General features: G+C 50.4%; 2 protein-coding genes across 3 annotated transcripts; one reads left to right on the plus strand and one right to left on the minus strand.

Moving 5' to 3' along the window:
• Window positions 1-151: 151 nt before the first annotated feature.
• On the minus strand, window positions 152-13,700 carry CHMP7 (charged multivesicular body protein 7). Of its 2 annotated transcripts, XM_079925886.1 has the most exons (10): window positions 13,260-13,700; window positions 11,132-11,303; window positions 4,800-4,985; window positions 4,530-4,663; window positions 3,627-3,675; window positions 3,273-3,392; window positions 2,888-2,986; window positions 2,616-2,676; window positions 1,942-2,121; window positions 152-1,714 (listed from the first exon to the last, which is right to left on the minus strand). In XM_079925886.1, exons 1-10 carry the CDS (start codon window positions 13,556-13,558, stop codon window positions 1,662-1,664), a joined length of 1,353 nt encoding a protein of 450 aa, XP_079782012.1. In that variant the 5' UTR covers window positions 13,559-13,700; the 3' UTR covers window positions 152-1,661. The 2 variants fall into 2 exon arrangements, with proteins under 2 accessions (XP_079782012.1, XP_079782013.1); XM_079925887.1 differs by lacking the exon at window positions 2,616-2,676.
• A 1,141-nt stretch (window positions 13,701-14,841) lies between these two features.
• LOC307188960 (uncharacterized protein) lies at window positions 14,842-14,976 on the plus strand (the record flags this gene model as incomplete). Its single annotated transcript, XM_079926604.1, has 1 exon — window positions 14,842-14,976. One exon carries the CDS (start codon window positions 14,842-14,844, stop codon window positions 14,974-14,976), a length of 135 nt encoding a protein of 44 aa, XP_079782730.1.
• Window positions 14,977-15,373: the final 397 nt, after the last annotated feature.

Genomic DNA, 15,373 nt, shown 5'->3' on the forward strand with positions numbered 1-15,373 from the left:
GAGGGAAAGGAAAAGAGTAAGGAAAATGATGACACATTCTTAAACAAAAGAGGCCATTTAATAACAGCATCGGCGTGAGAGCCATCAGGTAGGCTGACCACTTTCCCAGCAGCTAGGGACTCCCGCTAGGAAGCCGGTCAGCCTTCTCCTGGTGGCGTCAGTGAAAGAACCCGTGTGTGTATGCTGGAGGTGAGGGTGGGGATGCAGGAAGGAACAAGGCACTTTATACAACCTAAAAAAGAGACGAGGACAAGGCGCTCAGGGTTTTTCTTTTAATCATTTACCAGATAAAAAAAGAAAAAATAGTGATTGTTTCTCTTCACCCCCAACATTTCAGTTTCCCAAGGCCGAGTGGGAGAGAAACTTGTTGAACAGTGATTTGTGCTCCTGGCCTGGAGCAAATTCCTCCCCTCTGTTCTCCGTCACCCTAAGCAGGAGGGGCAGGGCCGAGGGCCAGGGAGGCGTCTGGGACTGCGCAGCAGAGCGGCAGTGTGGCTGCTGTCTTTCTTCTCCCTGCTGCCAGCGCGCTCAGGCCCTCTCCTGCCTGTCCCCCTCCGCCATCCTCCCCCACTCGTCAAAGGAAGTAGAGGACGGGCCTTCAGGAGGTGGGGCCGGGCGCAGCGCAGGACCGGGGAAGCACACAGCAGACGTTGCCGAGGCCACTGTCTTCTGCTTCTATTGCACATCCTGGCTCAGATCCCCTGCCCCGAGTGGTGGGCTACAACGTAACATGCTTCTGAAATTCAAATAACCTGCTGTTGTCTGCCAGGCTCAAGAAGGGGGGGGGGGGTGCTGTTGTGCGGCTTCTTCTGATTTATGTATTTAAGTTAATATTTAATTCATTCACCACGGGGGCAAGGCAAAGATGATACCTTTTTAAGAAAGCATATGGGGTTTGGACACCCGGGGCTCTGTAGTCACCTGGGCTTCTCCTCGTCAAGTTCAAAAGACCAAGAGTAACCATTTCTCCAGTCAGCAGATCTTCTTTTGCATAAGATGGAAGAGGCGGCAGTGGCCACCAACCCCACAAGGCCCCTCTCCAACTGTCACGACCCTTGAGCCACTCAGGGGTTACCTCTCTTTCTGAACACCTGGAGAATCTGAACCCCAGGGGAGAACCTTTCACATTGTGTGTTTCTCCATAACGTGGCAGCTGTTTGATTCTCCTTCCTCTCGCGACCAATGGAAACAGAGAGGGGCTGGGAAGAGCTGTGTAACGGACCTACTGACAGAATAAACTCCTCTAAACACAGTGAGGGTGGGGGACGAGGACAGATTTTGATTTGGCAAAGCTGCACGAATCTTTCGCCTTCGCTGGCTGGAACAAAGCTGGTGGGGGAAGACAAACCTAACTGAGCCCGTGGCAGGAGCCGCAGGCTATGAAAGATGACAGGGCAAACACAGAACTGTATAAACTGTGGCACTAGAAAGATGAGAATGCAGGGCCATGAGCCCAGCTGGCAGCACGCCTCGCGAGCACGCTTCCAGAAATTCTATCTGTCCCGTAGTAAGTGGTAGCATCCAGATACATCAGAGTGGTTGTCCTTCCTCCTCTTTCCAACACATTCCGAGAGTTTCTCGTTTAAATAACTATGTACACACACACAAGCCTGGTCTCTCTTTGACACGAGGGTCCTTCACTTGAGGGTCCTACAATGGCTTTATAGAGTCGGTTCCAATTGTCTTTTTGGAGATTTACTGCTTGGGACCAAACCTGCAAGGAGAAGAAATGACTGAACTCTATACCAGGTAGGTCTTTGAGACGAAAGCATCCCAGTGTTTAAGGGACCAAGTCTGAATAATGAGCCCACAGCTCCCTCACCCGACTTCGGTACCCTGGCAGATTGGGCAATGGGGCTGGGACACGTTAACCTCGAGCCTCGCTACTGCCAGCCAGAGGACCGCAAGCCCACCAGCAGCCCTGGGAATACAGCTCCATACCTCCCTCTGATAAGGACAGTTTCTCAAGTTCAGCTTCAAGTTCAGCGTCCGAGATCCTAGGGTTAGGCACACTGTTGGTATAAAACGTCTCCTGGGGGTTGTCGGGCAGATCCGAAGGTTCTTTGGTGGTGTCCTGAAGGAGGATGTCCAATTCCTTCTCCAGTTCCTCACTGTCAAAGTCTGGAAAGAAAAGACGACATAAGGACACATAAAGCCCAGGGAGGAAACGCATTACTGAGTCAAGGATCGAGGACTGCAAACCCAGCTCGGCTTTACAAAAGATGCCCAGGCCTCCTTGAAGGTTTATTAAAAAAATCGTGTGAGTTGGGAGGCAGAGGACACCTTCAAGCAGATATGCTTTTTCCATACACAGAGCTAAGTCATCAAGGAGGTGTATTTTGCTAACACCATGGAATGGACCCTGCTTCTCCTTGCCCTCGAAGAGGCCTAGGGAGTAAGGGACGCCAGAGCACCAAGGGGCCGTTAGCACAGCCTATCAAGGAGGAAATGCCAATTCCTTCTCCTTACTCCTGTGGAGAAGCCCCAGAGAGAGGGGAGGGTGGGCCAGCCCTGCCTGCACCAAAAAGAGCAGACCCACAGCCAAACCTATCACAGCACAAGGAGCTGAAGTCATCTTAGAGAGGAAAGAAGACGGAAGCACCGTGTCAACTCACCTAAGCCATTGGTTACCCCACCAGCCAGAGTCTGAGAAACTTCGTCCTGGGTGTCACACAGCTGTAAGAGAAAAGCACAACGCCTTGAACTCTGAATGGTCTTTGGGTCTCAGTGTTCAGGGTTACAAAGTAATGCTGCCCCATTGGAGAATCAAGGAAAGCGTCCTCAAGTTCGCAGGGTAAACAGTCGGGGAAAGAAGGAAGTACGGCGAAGTCACTCCTGTCCTCAGGAACTGCCTTGTGTAGGTGTGTCCTCCCACCCCCTCCTGTACCTCTTGGATCTGATCCACAAGGCTCTCTGCCTTCTCCACCGTGACATCCTTCATGGAGAGTTTCAGTGCTCCTACCCCGGCCTGATACGCATTGAAAACCTAAAGAGAAGGCAAAGTTATCAGTGCAGATAAAGAACACTGGGCAAAATACAGACAATATTGTTTCATCTCCAAAAGAAAGCTTTGTGGTTTTTTTCCCCCACGAATGCATGATTCACTCCATGTCCACTGAGGCCAAAACTGCCCAATGGGAGAGGCAAAGGCAGTCCCAAGCATATCCTGAAAGAACCCAGGCCTCCTCCAAACAGCAAAGCCACAGCGGAGGGGATGAGCGGCGGACACCGCAGAGACCAGCCAAGCACTGGGGCAGAGGGGCAGTGGCTACCATCTGATCTGTCTGCGAGGCATAGATCCGGTCCAGGATGCCTTGAACAGTGTCCAGCTTGGCATGCAGGGCTTCGATGCGCTTCTCCGTCCGCTGCTTGGCCTTGAGAGACCTCAGGGCCTGGGGGGGGCGGGGTGTGGAGACATGGTCATGGTCAGGGTCAGACCGGGCAGGCGAAAGGGCTAGAGGAAGAGAGCCCTTCCCAGATGATAAGACCACCCCAGGTTTGTAAAACAAGCTGTGGTGTCTGGGCCACCCGCAGACTGTTCCCCTCGAGAAGGTCACTCCCTGAACTGGGGCTCCTCTCGCTGTGGGCACAGGTACACAGCTGTGGGGGGAAGAGAGAGAACTCACCAGCTGTTTCTTTCCTGCTCGGCATGCCCGGCGGGCTTCTTCTTTATACCTACGAACAAAGGGACAGCTCAAGATGACGAGGCCCGAGGACGCGGGTGGCAGGGTCCTCAAGTGTCCCCAGGAGCAGCACTTTTAGTGAAGGTACTTTCAAATCTGAAGATCAAATTCATTCCACCCAATGGCCAGAAAAACGATGCCCAACAGCCCACTGCCAAACCCCTGCAGCAAGCAGAGATGTGGGCTGGGCGGGTCTGCCCCTGGGAAAGGCAAAGGACCAAGGAGAAGCTGTTTCACCCACAGCGGGGGCGGGGCGGGCAGTGTGCAAACATGCTGACGAGGCACCCTGAAGACAAATTCCCATCCTGGGAGCCAGGAGGTAGGGAATGACTTCCTAACGCCACCAATGACGCTGGCCTTCTCACAACATGGGGTTTCTCCCACTGTAAGAGGGCGTGAACAAGCCCATTCTAATTCCATGTCTACATACCCTACTTTTTGGAGAAGTGGTAATGTGCCTTTAGCAGGGACGCCTTGCATAGTCATTGGAGGGGAAGAGCAGAGGTCCCTCAGCAAGACCCCTGGAAGGCAGAGACCTGTCTCCTTCACTACTCTATCCCCAAGTCCCCAAGACAAGGCCTAGCTCAATAAACACTGGCTAAACGGATACTGGCACGGAAGAGCATAAACACAGTGTTAAAAGCTGTACTCTTTGGGGGAGGAATTCATTTTTCTCTCCTTTGTGATAGTCTGTGCTTTCCATGATGGCTGCACTGAACAGTCAGTACTTTCACAATTAGTAAAATAAATAAATAAATAAATAACCTTTTTTTTTTTAAGCGCCCACGGACACCAGCTCTAAGGGCCAGGGTGGAGGTCAGGGGTGCTCAGCTCAGGGGGAGTTACCTCTCTGCTTCCTGGGATAAGGATTCCACCTTGCACGACAGCAGCTGTTCGCTCTGCATCAGCTGGTAAACCCCGACATCTACGTCGTTGACAGGAGAGACCTTGGCATGTGGGCCCCGGGCAAACTTCACAATCTGAGGGACAGGGACAAATTACTGCTGCCCCGACCCCAAATGCTGAGAAATCAACAGGCAGGGATGCTGGCAGGCATGTCAGTACACACTGAACAAGTGCTCGGCGAGGCAGGGAAGGAACAGCGAGTTTCCATACCTTCTCCCCATTCTGCTCAAGGACGGTGACTCGCTTCTCTTTCTGCAGCTGCAGCAACACCAAGTAGAAGGTCCTCTCATCCAGACAGGAGCCCGCACAGAGGGTGCTCAGCTCTGACAGGGCCACCACGGGGTGCGAGGAGAGAGGGGAGTTCTGATACAGACGATACACCTCCTCAGCCTTCTCCTGCAGGGAAAGAGAAAGGTGCTTGCGGGCCCTGATCGCTGCCCACGAAACCCAGAGAGCCCTGACCCCGTGCTTCAGATCCACAATCACACAAGGCAAGAGCAGGGGAGCTCTGACCCTGTCTTCAGCTTTGGAAAAGGAAAAAGGATTTGTGTTTTTTTAAACCTCGGAGGAAAGTCTGGGGAACACGGATAAAATGAGGTACGTAATATATTGGGAGCCAGGTGTGTGCTTGCCCTTCCAGCTAGGACTTCATGTCTCTGCAGCTCCCTGGCCCGTGGTCCCCCAAGGGGAGAATGAGGTGGTGTGGTGTGGTGCAATGGCCAGGAATGAGAGCCAAGGCCTGGTGGTTGGCCTAGCCTGTGTGACCCTGGACCAGTCAGTTTCATTGGTCCTCAGCATCCCACTCACCAACTGGAGAAGGTGGATGAGATGATACTTAAATTCCCTGCCAATCCTGGTCTCTCCATTTTTTTTTTTTTTTTTTGCGATACGCGCGCCTCTCACTGCTGTGGCCTCTCCCGTCGCGGAGCACAGGCTCCGGACGCGCAGGCCCAGTGGCCATGGCTCACGGGCCCATCCACTCCGCGGCACGCGGGATCCTGCCGGACCGGGGCACGAACCCGCGTCCCCTGCATCGGCAGGCGGACTCCCAACCACTGCGCCACCAGGGAAGCCCCTGGTCTCTCCATTTTTATGCCAAATGGCAATCCTGCAAACCGGAAATTATTGAGTCTATAAAGAGTCTTATGTGACAAATGGGTGGGATAGGATTTTTGTGAGAAGTCTAAGAAATACAAGTTCCAAAAAACAATGCCACTGTCTTCCTCTTTCATGGAAATTACTCTCTCGGTCTTCTGTAAACAAGAAATATTTACTGAAGTATGCACAGAATGCTATGAAAATACAGGGAAGGAATACCCAAGGAGTTCAGCAATTGCTCAGAAAAAAAAAAAAGATTGTTGAGCAGAATCCTGTAGGGTGAACAAGTCATTAGGTGAAGTCGGTGGGAAAGGCATCGTGGGAAGAGTGATGGTCACGAGTCCCTCAACGGCAGGGAGTCTGAGTCCAGTGTGGTGTTTATGGATGCGGGTGGGAAGGGCTGAGACAGCAGAAGCCCTTCTACCTCATACAAAGTGTAATGTATCTTCTATGCTGTCCTTTACTCTGCAGATGGTGGGTAGTCCCTGAAGGGAAGGCCACAGCTAGATTAACAGAGATGTAGCTGAAGAAGGGGAAAGGATGGATGGTAGGAGTTAGGCTCAGAGGCAGGGAGACCACTGATACAAGAGAATACGAGGGACTGAACAGGGCAATGGGAATAGGGACAAAGAGGGAGGGATTCAAGCAAAAGTTAAAAGATAAAACTGGCAGTCCATGGTAACTGGGTCTGGGGGGAAAGGCAAAAGAGGAATCTGGGATGATTCCTGGGTTCTGGCTTGAGTGACTGGGTGGATTAACAACAAGAATTCAGGAGGAAAAGCATACTTTTAAAGGCAAGACAAAACATTCCCTTTTGGACATGTTGGTTTGGGATGCTTGAGATTGTACAGGAGATAACTGGATATAAAATTCTGAAGCTCTGGGCTTCCCTGGTGGCGCAGTGGTTGAGAGTCCGCCTGCCGATGCAGGGGACACGGGTTCGTGCCCCGGTCCGGGAAGATCCCACCTGCCATGGAGCGGCTGGACCCGTGAGCCATGGCCGCTGAAGCTGCGCGTCAGGAGCATGTGCTCCGCGGCGGGAGAGGCCACGGCAGTGAGGGGCCCGCGTACCGCAAAAAAATAAATAAATAAAAAAAAAATCGAAGGAGATGCCAGGACAGGAGATATATTAATCTGAAAGTCCTCAGCATATAGAAGGTAATTAAAATCGCAAGTATAAGTGAGTTACCCAAGAAAATGCAGATAGCAAAGTAATAAGCTGAAGGAAGACCAACATTCAAAACGTTCGGGAGATGAAGGAACTCACAAAAGCGATCCAGAAACTGCCTGGGGAGAACCAAGGAGAGCCTGCACTGTAGTGAAAACAAGGTCAAGGTAACGGAAAATTTTAAGGAGTGAGTGGTCAACAGTATCCAAGGCAGCAGAGGAGTCTGATAAGACAGAAACTAGAGCTTTCATTAGATCTGACTGTGCTGTCAGATAAAAACATTTACTACAAATCTACTGTAATAAGAACGGTGTGCTGTCCACACACATATTAATGGTACACAACAGTAACAAATGATGTTAAGACAACTGGCTACTCATTTAGAAGAAAACAGCTTTTCTCTACCACATATACAAAACTACATACCGAATTATTAAAACTTAAATTGAGAAAATGAAAGTATAAAATACTTCGAAGAAAATATTTAAAAAATCTGATAACCTTGAAGTAGAGGATGCCTTCCTAAGCATGAGCAGAAATTCAAGAGCCATAAAGAAAAATTTGAGAACTCTGACTGTAGAAATATAAAAACATTTATATAGTAAAAGACATCATGGGCTTCCCTGGTGGCGCAGTGGTTGAGAGTCCGCCTGCCGATGCAGGGGACACGGGTTCGTGCCCTGGTCCGGGAAGATCCCACATGCCGCGGAGCGGCTGGGCCCGTGAGCCATGGCCGCTGAGCCTGCGCGTCCGGAGCCTGTGCTCCGCAACGGGAGAGGCCACAACAGTGAGAGGCCCGCGTACCGCAAAAGAAACAAAAAAAAAAAGACATCATAAATAAAAACGAAAAGCAAACAAGAGACTGGGAAACAATATTAACATCCCTAATACTAAATATATTATGTATCTATCTATCCCTAATAAAGAACTCCTACAAATGAATATAAAAGACAAAGAATCCAAAATAAAAAACAAGCAAAGGATATAAAGAGGCAATTCACAGAAAGGAATATGTAAATGGCCAGTAGATAGGTGAAAAGATGCTCAAATCACCAATAGGAAGTATCATTTTTGTTCATCAAATTGGCAAAATTTGAAAGATTGCTGTTATCCAGGGCTGGCAAGGATGTAAAGAGACTGGACACTTCAATGCAATCTTCGTGAAAGTGTAAATTTACACAAGCTTTTGAAAAGCAATTTGGCAATTTCTGTTAAAATTTAAAATGTACACATGCACTTCTAGAAATCAATTCCATAAAAATAAAAGTAGAAGTACATACGTGTAGGCACGAGGCTGTCAGAGAAGTGTCTTTGTGCAGTAGGGAGAAATTGGAATGACTCAAATATCCATTTGGTAACTACTGCATAAATTGTGGCGTGTTTATAGATTATTCCGCAGCCATCCAAAAGAATGAAGTAGAGCCATATTGGGTAGGGACCTGGAAGGATGCTCATGATATACTAAGGTGAAAAATAAAAAAAAAGGAGGGTGCAGACTAACAGGTGAAAGCAGATTCCATTTCTGGAAAAAAAAAATGCAGTGTATGTATATCCATATGTATGTATGTGTCTGTTCATTTATTTACTTAACTAACATTTACTGACTCTCTACTAGGTGCCAGGCACTGTTCCCAGAGCCCATGGAACTTCTCCTTCTGGTAGGGGAGACAGCTTATACAGTAGATAAGTAAACAAGTAAACAAGATTTCCAGGAAGTATTAAATGCAAACAAGAAGATACCATGGAAAGTAATATAATAGGCTCAATAAGAAAAGATGTGTGGGGTTTCCCTGGTGGCGCAGTGGTTGAGAGTCTGCCTGCCGATGCGGGGGACGCGGGTTCGTGCCCCGGTCCGGGAAGATCCCACATGCTGCGGAGCGGCTGGGCCCGTGAGCCATGGCCGCTGAGCCTACGTGTCCGGAGCCTGTGCTCCGCAATGGGAGAGGCCGCAACAGTGAGAGGCCCGTGTACCGCAAAGAAAAAAAAAGAAAAAAAAAAAAAAAAAAGAAAAGATGTGTGTGTTCTTACAGACACAAGCAGGAAGGGAATGGACCCAAAGAGATGGAAATGGGATGAATAGAAAGGAAACTTTAATTTCTTTCTTTAAATTTTTAAATAGCAAAATCTATGGGCAATTTTTACTTTTTGGTATTTTTTTCAAATAAAATTAAAAGTTGCTCGCTGCTTTCTGTGTTTAGACTTGGGAAAATCAATTTACCGCAGAAACAGGCTTTTTTGTTTTATAAAAATACCCAGATAAGACCCTTTATTTTCACACATGAAAACAAGCCTCTAACCCAGGAGAAAACCATATCTTTGAAGTCACCATATATTTGATAGCAGATGTCACCGAAAGGGAATAAGTGTTAAGTGTTCTATTCAGTGATGTAAGCTGGGTACAGATTCAACAGTCCATGCCCCTGAAGAGCTAAATTTATTTTTCTACCTAAACAGGATTAGACTACTCTGCTGTCAGAAATTATTGTTGGTCCTTAGAAGGTCTATGTAATTCCACTCCCACCCCCATCTCTGCGTTTGCTCTCAAAAGACTGAGTCCAAAATCACATCTGTGGGGATAAATGGATCTACCTCTCTTTGCTCCAGACTGGAGAACACCGGAGGTAAACGACCGCAAGGAGGGATGGAGGTGGCCCAGAAGCACCTGAAACGCCCCACGGTTTCTGTGGGGTCTTGGCTGAGCCCCGGAGGTCCTGGAGGTCAGGGCCCTGGGAGGGGAGGGGGTGCAGCGCAAAGGGGGAGAGGTGTTCCCCTGAAGAAAGTGCATGCTGTTCAGTCAAAACTCCCGGGGGACAGAGAGAGCTGGTAGATTTTGGAGACCTGCTCCCCAGGCCAAAGGGTGGTGCTGGGGGGTGTCTGTGGAGGTGAGGAGAAACTGGAGCTTCTCATGGGGCGGGGGCGGGGGATTCCGACCTGCGTCCAGCAGTGTGGAAGCCTCCAGGGCTATGCAAGGGCCCTGAGGTTGGGCTTGGTCTGTGAGTTTCAAAAATAACCACTGTCTCCGAGTCTACTTCTGCCACCTGGTGTTTAGTCAACTTTATAAACACACACACGCACACACTTAAGGTTACTATAACCTCACCCACAGCAATCGGGTGGAACGATGGCGGTGAAGCAGGTCTGCCCTGGGTTAAAGGGTGTGTGGGGGTGAGGACGTGGGGACAACAAAGCTTGGCCGAGAAGGAGAGACAGAGCAGTGACTAGGAGGGGCCCCAGGTCCCACAAGGAGTCATCCTGAGATGGGAAAACCAGAGTGGATTTAGAGGCTGAAGAAGGAGAGCACCGACAGACAGGGCAAAGGAATATACAGATCTGGAGGGTCACAGATGCCACAAAGGGTAGGGACAGACTCGCGAGCACACGTGGAACACAGGAAGGACACTTCATCCTCTGAGCCTGGGGAGAAAGCAGGGCTCAGAGGAAGTCACACTGGAGGTGGGAGGACAGACAGCTGAAGGCACGACTAAGGGGATTCTACCTTCTCAGTGCAGTGACTGCAGACAATGCAAGGTGTGTGGGAGGGCCGGGGAGGGGACAAGAACACTGGGCTGCCAAGTGGCTCCCAGGGCCCTCCTAAAGCAGGGGACCTTGAAAGGGGCCCCAGGCTTGGCGATACAGCGATTTTCTCTGGCAGGGATGGTGGACCGTGGGGCTTATCTAAGGTGGCTGATTTGCTGGTGTCTCTGGTGTGGCCCGGACGCTGCAGAGGCGCCCGAGGGTGTTGCTAAGGGAAGCAGTCAAGCATCAGCTGCATGCTCTGGGCTGCGGACGGAAGGCAGGCCAGGAGCAAGCGGAGTGACCAGGAGAGTAGGAAGGGATCAAGGGCCTGGTGGCTTCTTTCATGGAGGTAAGTAAGTACAAAGGGAGGACATCTGAGCCCAGTTCGCTGATTTAGGGGAGGGCAAAGCTGAAAGTCTAAGGTCCTCAGAAAGAAATTTTTGTACATAAACCACAGAAGGCAAAGCATTTTCTAAACTTTAGTTTATCATTAACCCCTACAAGTACGGAAAAGAATCAACTGTGTGTTAACTGACAATTCCTAGACAGAGGCTCACCCTTGAAATGTACAGGTCCAACTAACAACTAAAGACTACAAAGTACAGCGAAAGGGAGGTTAGATAAACTCAGTTATCAACTCTGTCACCATGTAAAAAAGATCCGTTCTTTTTCTAACTATTCACCCAAGCAACCCAAGGAACGTGGAGGGTCCTGCCACCACTCCAGATGACACCCAGACCTCTTGCTTCTGAGTACCCACCTTCAGAAGCTCCAAGGCCACGAGCACCTCCTCGGCAGGAACCTTATTATCCCCTAGCATATTGGAAAGAGTCCACTTGAGGGGCTTCAGCAGGAAGACTCCGACCCCCCAGGAGATCCAGCTGCTGTCTACACTGGCCATGAAGTCTGACTCCCGCTGCAGCTCCCCTCGACTGCAGGCAAAGAAAGAAAAAGACACGTAGTAAGGCTTACTGCAATGTCCCCACCGCCCTCCTTACCCCCAGAGAGGAATTTGGTCATCATCATAAACACCATTTACCGGGCACCTACTCCGTGCCGGCTACTGTGAGCGGTACTGTTTACGCTCCAGCTCTAAGCCTCACAATTTTCTGCAAGAAAAAACTGAGGGACTGAGAAGATGACAGAGGCCAAAGCTAAACTATGATTTGGTTCCAAAATGCAAGCTCTCCACTAAGACTACAGAGAGGCACAGGAGGCCACACAGCCTATGTTGAGACTTCCCGTTACAAACGGAGCTCAAAACGATAAAATGAAAACAACAATAATGGATTAATGTCAAGAGCAAGACATGAGGAAGAATACAAAGACGTTCAGAGAAAGGGTTTTCTGCTATTCCTAGGCTTGGGTGGGTGGAGATAAGACATAAGCATTTCATGGTTCTAGTGTTAAGTAGCTAAATTTACTGAATGCTTCCCCTGGGCCAGTCACTATGCTAAGGGCTACATAAGGAGTATCTCTTCAAATACAATAAATCTAAGTACAATTATCATCACATTTTATAACTGGTCAGACTGAGGCTTAGGGAGGGGCATATAATTTTTACTCTGTCACATAATTTTGCACGTGGCAGAGCGAAGATTTGCACCCAGGCCATCTGGCCCTCATGCAAAGCTGTTAACTACTCTGCTATGCTGCTTCTATGGAAAAATATCTCCCTGAGAAATTCTTCAGGTCCCAGACCCCATCAAGCCCCAAGGGGCATCAGTGGAGTGCCAGCAGTCAGGAGAGGAGAAATCGAGGTACTAAAGGTCTCTGGGTGGGAAGTGGCAGAGGATGGTCCTGTTGTAATAAGGAAGCCCAGACTCTTCCTGCCCCTCACTGACTTTTTCAGCTACTGTCTCCCCACGTTGGGCATGAACTCAAACTGTCCACAGCACACTTTCCTAGAAAGGTGAAGTTCCAGAAATGGCTTGCCCTATCAATGTCAGCCAAGGGAAGGGGGCTGGGGAGAAGGGAGATCTCTTAACCAGGAAGAGCAGAGAGCTGAAAGCAACATATCAAAGTTGACTTTCGTCTTCCGTCACGGAGGGAGTCACTGTGCTGGCGAGGCTGCTCTGGGTATGACATATACAACGTGAAGTGCAAATGCTTTAGAATCAGAAGACCCGGGGTCCAGCCCCGGCATGGCCTCTATCCAGCTGTGTGACCCCCCAGCAAGTCGCTCGACCTCTCTGTGGCTCAGCTTCCTCTTCTGTCTGCTGAGGATAATTCTGCCACCTCACCCACAGGACTGCTGAGGGAGCCAGACGGTGTATGCATAATGCCTGCACGCTGCGAAGTACAGTACGTCTGTTTCATGTGCATGCTACCGCCTCAGGAACCTCCAAAACCCTGCACCTGTCGCACAGGTAGCACCTACAGGACCTTCTTGGGTCACCAAGAGAGGCCAGACACATGACCTGTGGCGGGGATGGGGTGGAGGCTGCTGGCAAGACCCGTACAGGCCTCTTCCCCACCACTACCTTCTTCTTAGCTCTGCCCTTCCTTAGTTCAATAAATCCTGTCTCACAGACCTTCTGTTCCGGGGTTATTCAAATGTGGAAGCCCCTACGAAATAACTACATAACGGGATTCCAGTCCAGACAAATCACTGGCACCTCCGCCAGGCTGGCCTCTTCTCTTACCGTCTGGATCTCATCTAATCTCTCCCTCTAACTGAGGGGCTATACTGGCCCTTCAATCTCCCCCCATACCCCGCCTCCCTCTCCCTCCAAACACCCCTAACCCGGCCTCCTTCTTCGCCCAGTGAGCAAACACAGACGGCTCCTGGAGGCCAGACCCCGGGCTGGTCGCGGTGCGCTCCGGAGAACGACCTGGGTCCCTGCCCGCGCGGAGCCGCCCCGCCCCCGGAACGGGCCCGCCCTCACCGCAGCAGGTCCTGCAGCACGGTGGCCAGCCCCAGCGGGACGCTGCCCTTGCGCTGAAAGGCCTCCTGCAAGTCCCGCAGACGCAGGCGCACCACCCCCTGGCGGCGGCTGTGGCTCAGCACCAACGGCGCCCAGAAGCCCATCTTGCTGTCCCAGTCGGTGCTGTTCACTTCGCGACTCCTTTTGAAAGCGGAGAACAGGAAGGACATGCGCTCCTCATCCTCCTCCCACTCGGGGGGCAGTAGGCCCGCCGGGTCTCCCCCGGCCGGGGCCTCGGCCTCCCGCTCCGGGGACCACATTGGAACCCCAGGCCAGCCGAGGCTCCACACACAGCCCTGGCCCTGGTCCCCTTCCGCCCTGGTTCCTTCCCGGCTTCCGTTCCTGGGCCGCCTCCTCCTCTGTCATTACGTCACCGCCGCGTGAAATAAGTCCCTGCCTCCTCACAGCGCATGCGTTTCTCTACCGGCTTGCGCCAGGAGGCGGGATGATGACCCTATTTTCCGAGAAACTCAGAGCGCTTGCGCCGACCCCTCCTCCCGCAGCCTTTGTGCGGAAAGGAGAACGTAGCGCTTGCGCGGCGGGAAAGTGCGTGTCGTGACCCCTCGGTAATCGTGGAGTTTGGCGTGGTGTTGTATAGAGGCAAACGATTACGCTCAGACTTGCGGTGGTTTCAGGTAGTAGGACTGGAGAGTCCCGCTAAGGGGCGCCAAAGGCACCAGGATCGCCCGCGTGGATCACCGTTTAGTGCTCCTCGACCAGGCGTTCTTACTTCGGACATACAATTTAAACTTCCAAGTTAGCTTCCGTTTATGGTCATATCAGCGGATAACCGAAACTGTTGGTCACGCAAGCTCTGTGACAGTATATACGCCGAATTACAGGGATATATAAGGTTCTACTTGCTCCCCACCTTCTGGAGTGTCCCTCTGTTTCCTTCTCAGAATCAATATCCTATGGATCCCTTAAGATCCAGCTCAATTCTGATCGTCCTTGAGGGACTTCCCTGGCGGTCCAGTGGTTAAGACTCCGCGATTCCACTGCAGGGGGCATGGGTTCCATCCCTGGTGAGGGAACTAAGATCCCACATACCACGCGGCGCCCCCCCCCCCCAATCTTCCTTGGAACCGTTTCCGACTGTCCTGATGATCTCTTTCCTGGACTGAACAATTTAGCATTTACTAATCTGTGTCCTGATATTTAAGCAATGGCTTAAATATCTACCACGCATAGTGGTTCTGTAGAAATATTTCATAAACTGAAAGGTGAGTAACTTCACTCTTGCCCTTCTAATATCTTAGGATCTTGTTCGAGTCTCACAAAAAAAATCTCATGAGCAAGAAACACGTCCAGTGTGTTAAGAATAAATTGGTTTTCTTTTTAACTGAACCACTTAAAAGGCGAAAGGAGACCTCCGCACGCATACTGGCTCTCGGGACTGCGGGCGGCGAGGCTGCGCGCTCTTCTCGGAGCCGCTCGCTGCAGGAGCAAGTCCGGTGCCCCGGCCCGAGCCTGCGAAGCCGCCGCCGCCCCGCGACGACCACCGCCGCCCCTGCCCTGCCGCCGCCGCCTCGGGACCAGCTGTATGATTAGGCCACAGTCTTCAATGAGTGGACATATTCCTCAGTTCTGTGGTGTTCTTGGTCACACGTTTATGGAGTTTCTGAAGGGCAGTGGAGATTACTGCCGGGCACAGCATGACCTCTATGCAGACAAGTGAACTGTAGAAATTCATTATACTCCACAAAGATGCCCCCATAAGAGTGGTTAGAAACAGTGATTATTTAATGTCTGTCTATAAATCTCATTTTGTGCTGTTATGGAACACCTCCATTTTGAAAATCTGCATTGTACAGAAGCACATGTTTTTTAAGGTCTCCAGACAAAAAAGCCTTATAGTTAATTTTAATGTTTGCACTTTGGGGGTAGAAATACTCTGTTATTGTAGCTAAAACAATTCTTAATCATAAAATTTCTGAAATTCTTGTAAGTTTTTTTCATACTTACCTGAAGTTGTTTACCAACTTATTTTTGTTTGAAGTGTGATTCCCAACCTCTCTTGCAAAAAAAAAAAAAAAAAACAGGAAGTGGGTCTCTGCTAATGAATTGAACAGACG

This window comes from Stenella coeruleoalba, assembly GCF_951394435.1.
Source record: "Stenella coeruleoalba genome assembly, chromosome: 7".
Lineage (NCBI taxonomy): Eukaryota > Metazoa > Chordata > Mammalia > Artiodactyla > Delphinidae > Stenella > Stenella coeruleoalba.

Bases quoted from the DNA above. Each gene is read 5' to 3' on its own strand.
- CHMP7 (XM_079925887.1), bottom strand. From the start codon at position 13,558: ATGTGGTCCCCGGAGCGGGAGGCCGAGGCCCCGGCCGGGGGAGACCCG. The intron at 4,986-11,131 runs GTGGGTACTCAG...CTTTCCCTGCAG, and splicing joins TGGCCTTGGAGCTTCTGAAG to GAGAAGGCTGAGGAGGTGTA. The intron at 2,122-2,887 runs GTACAGGAGGGG...TTTTCTTTCCAG, and splicing joins TTGTGGATCAGATCCAAGAG to ACTTTGACAGTGAGGAACTG.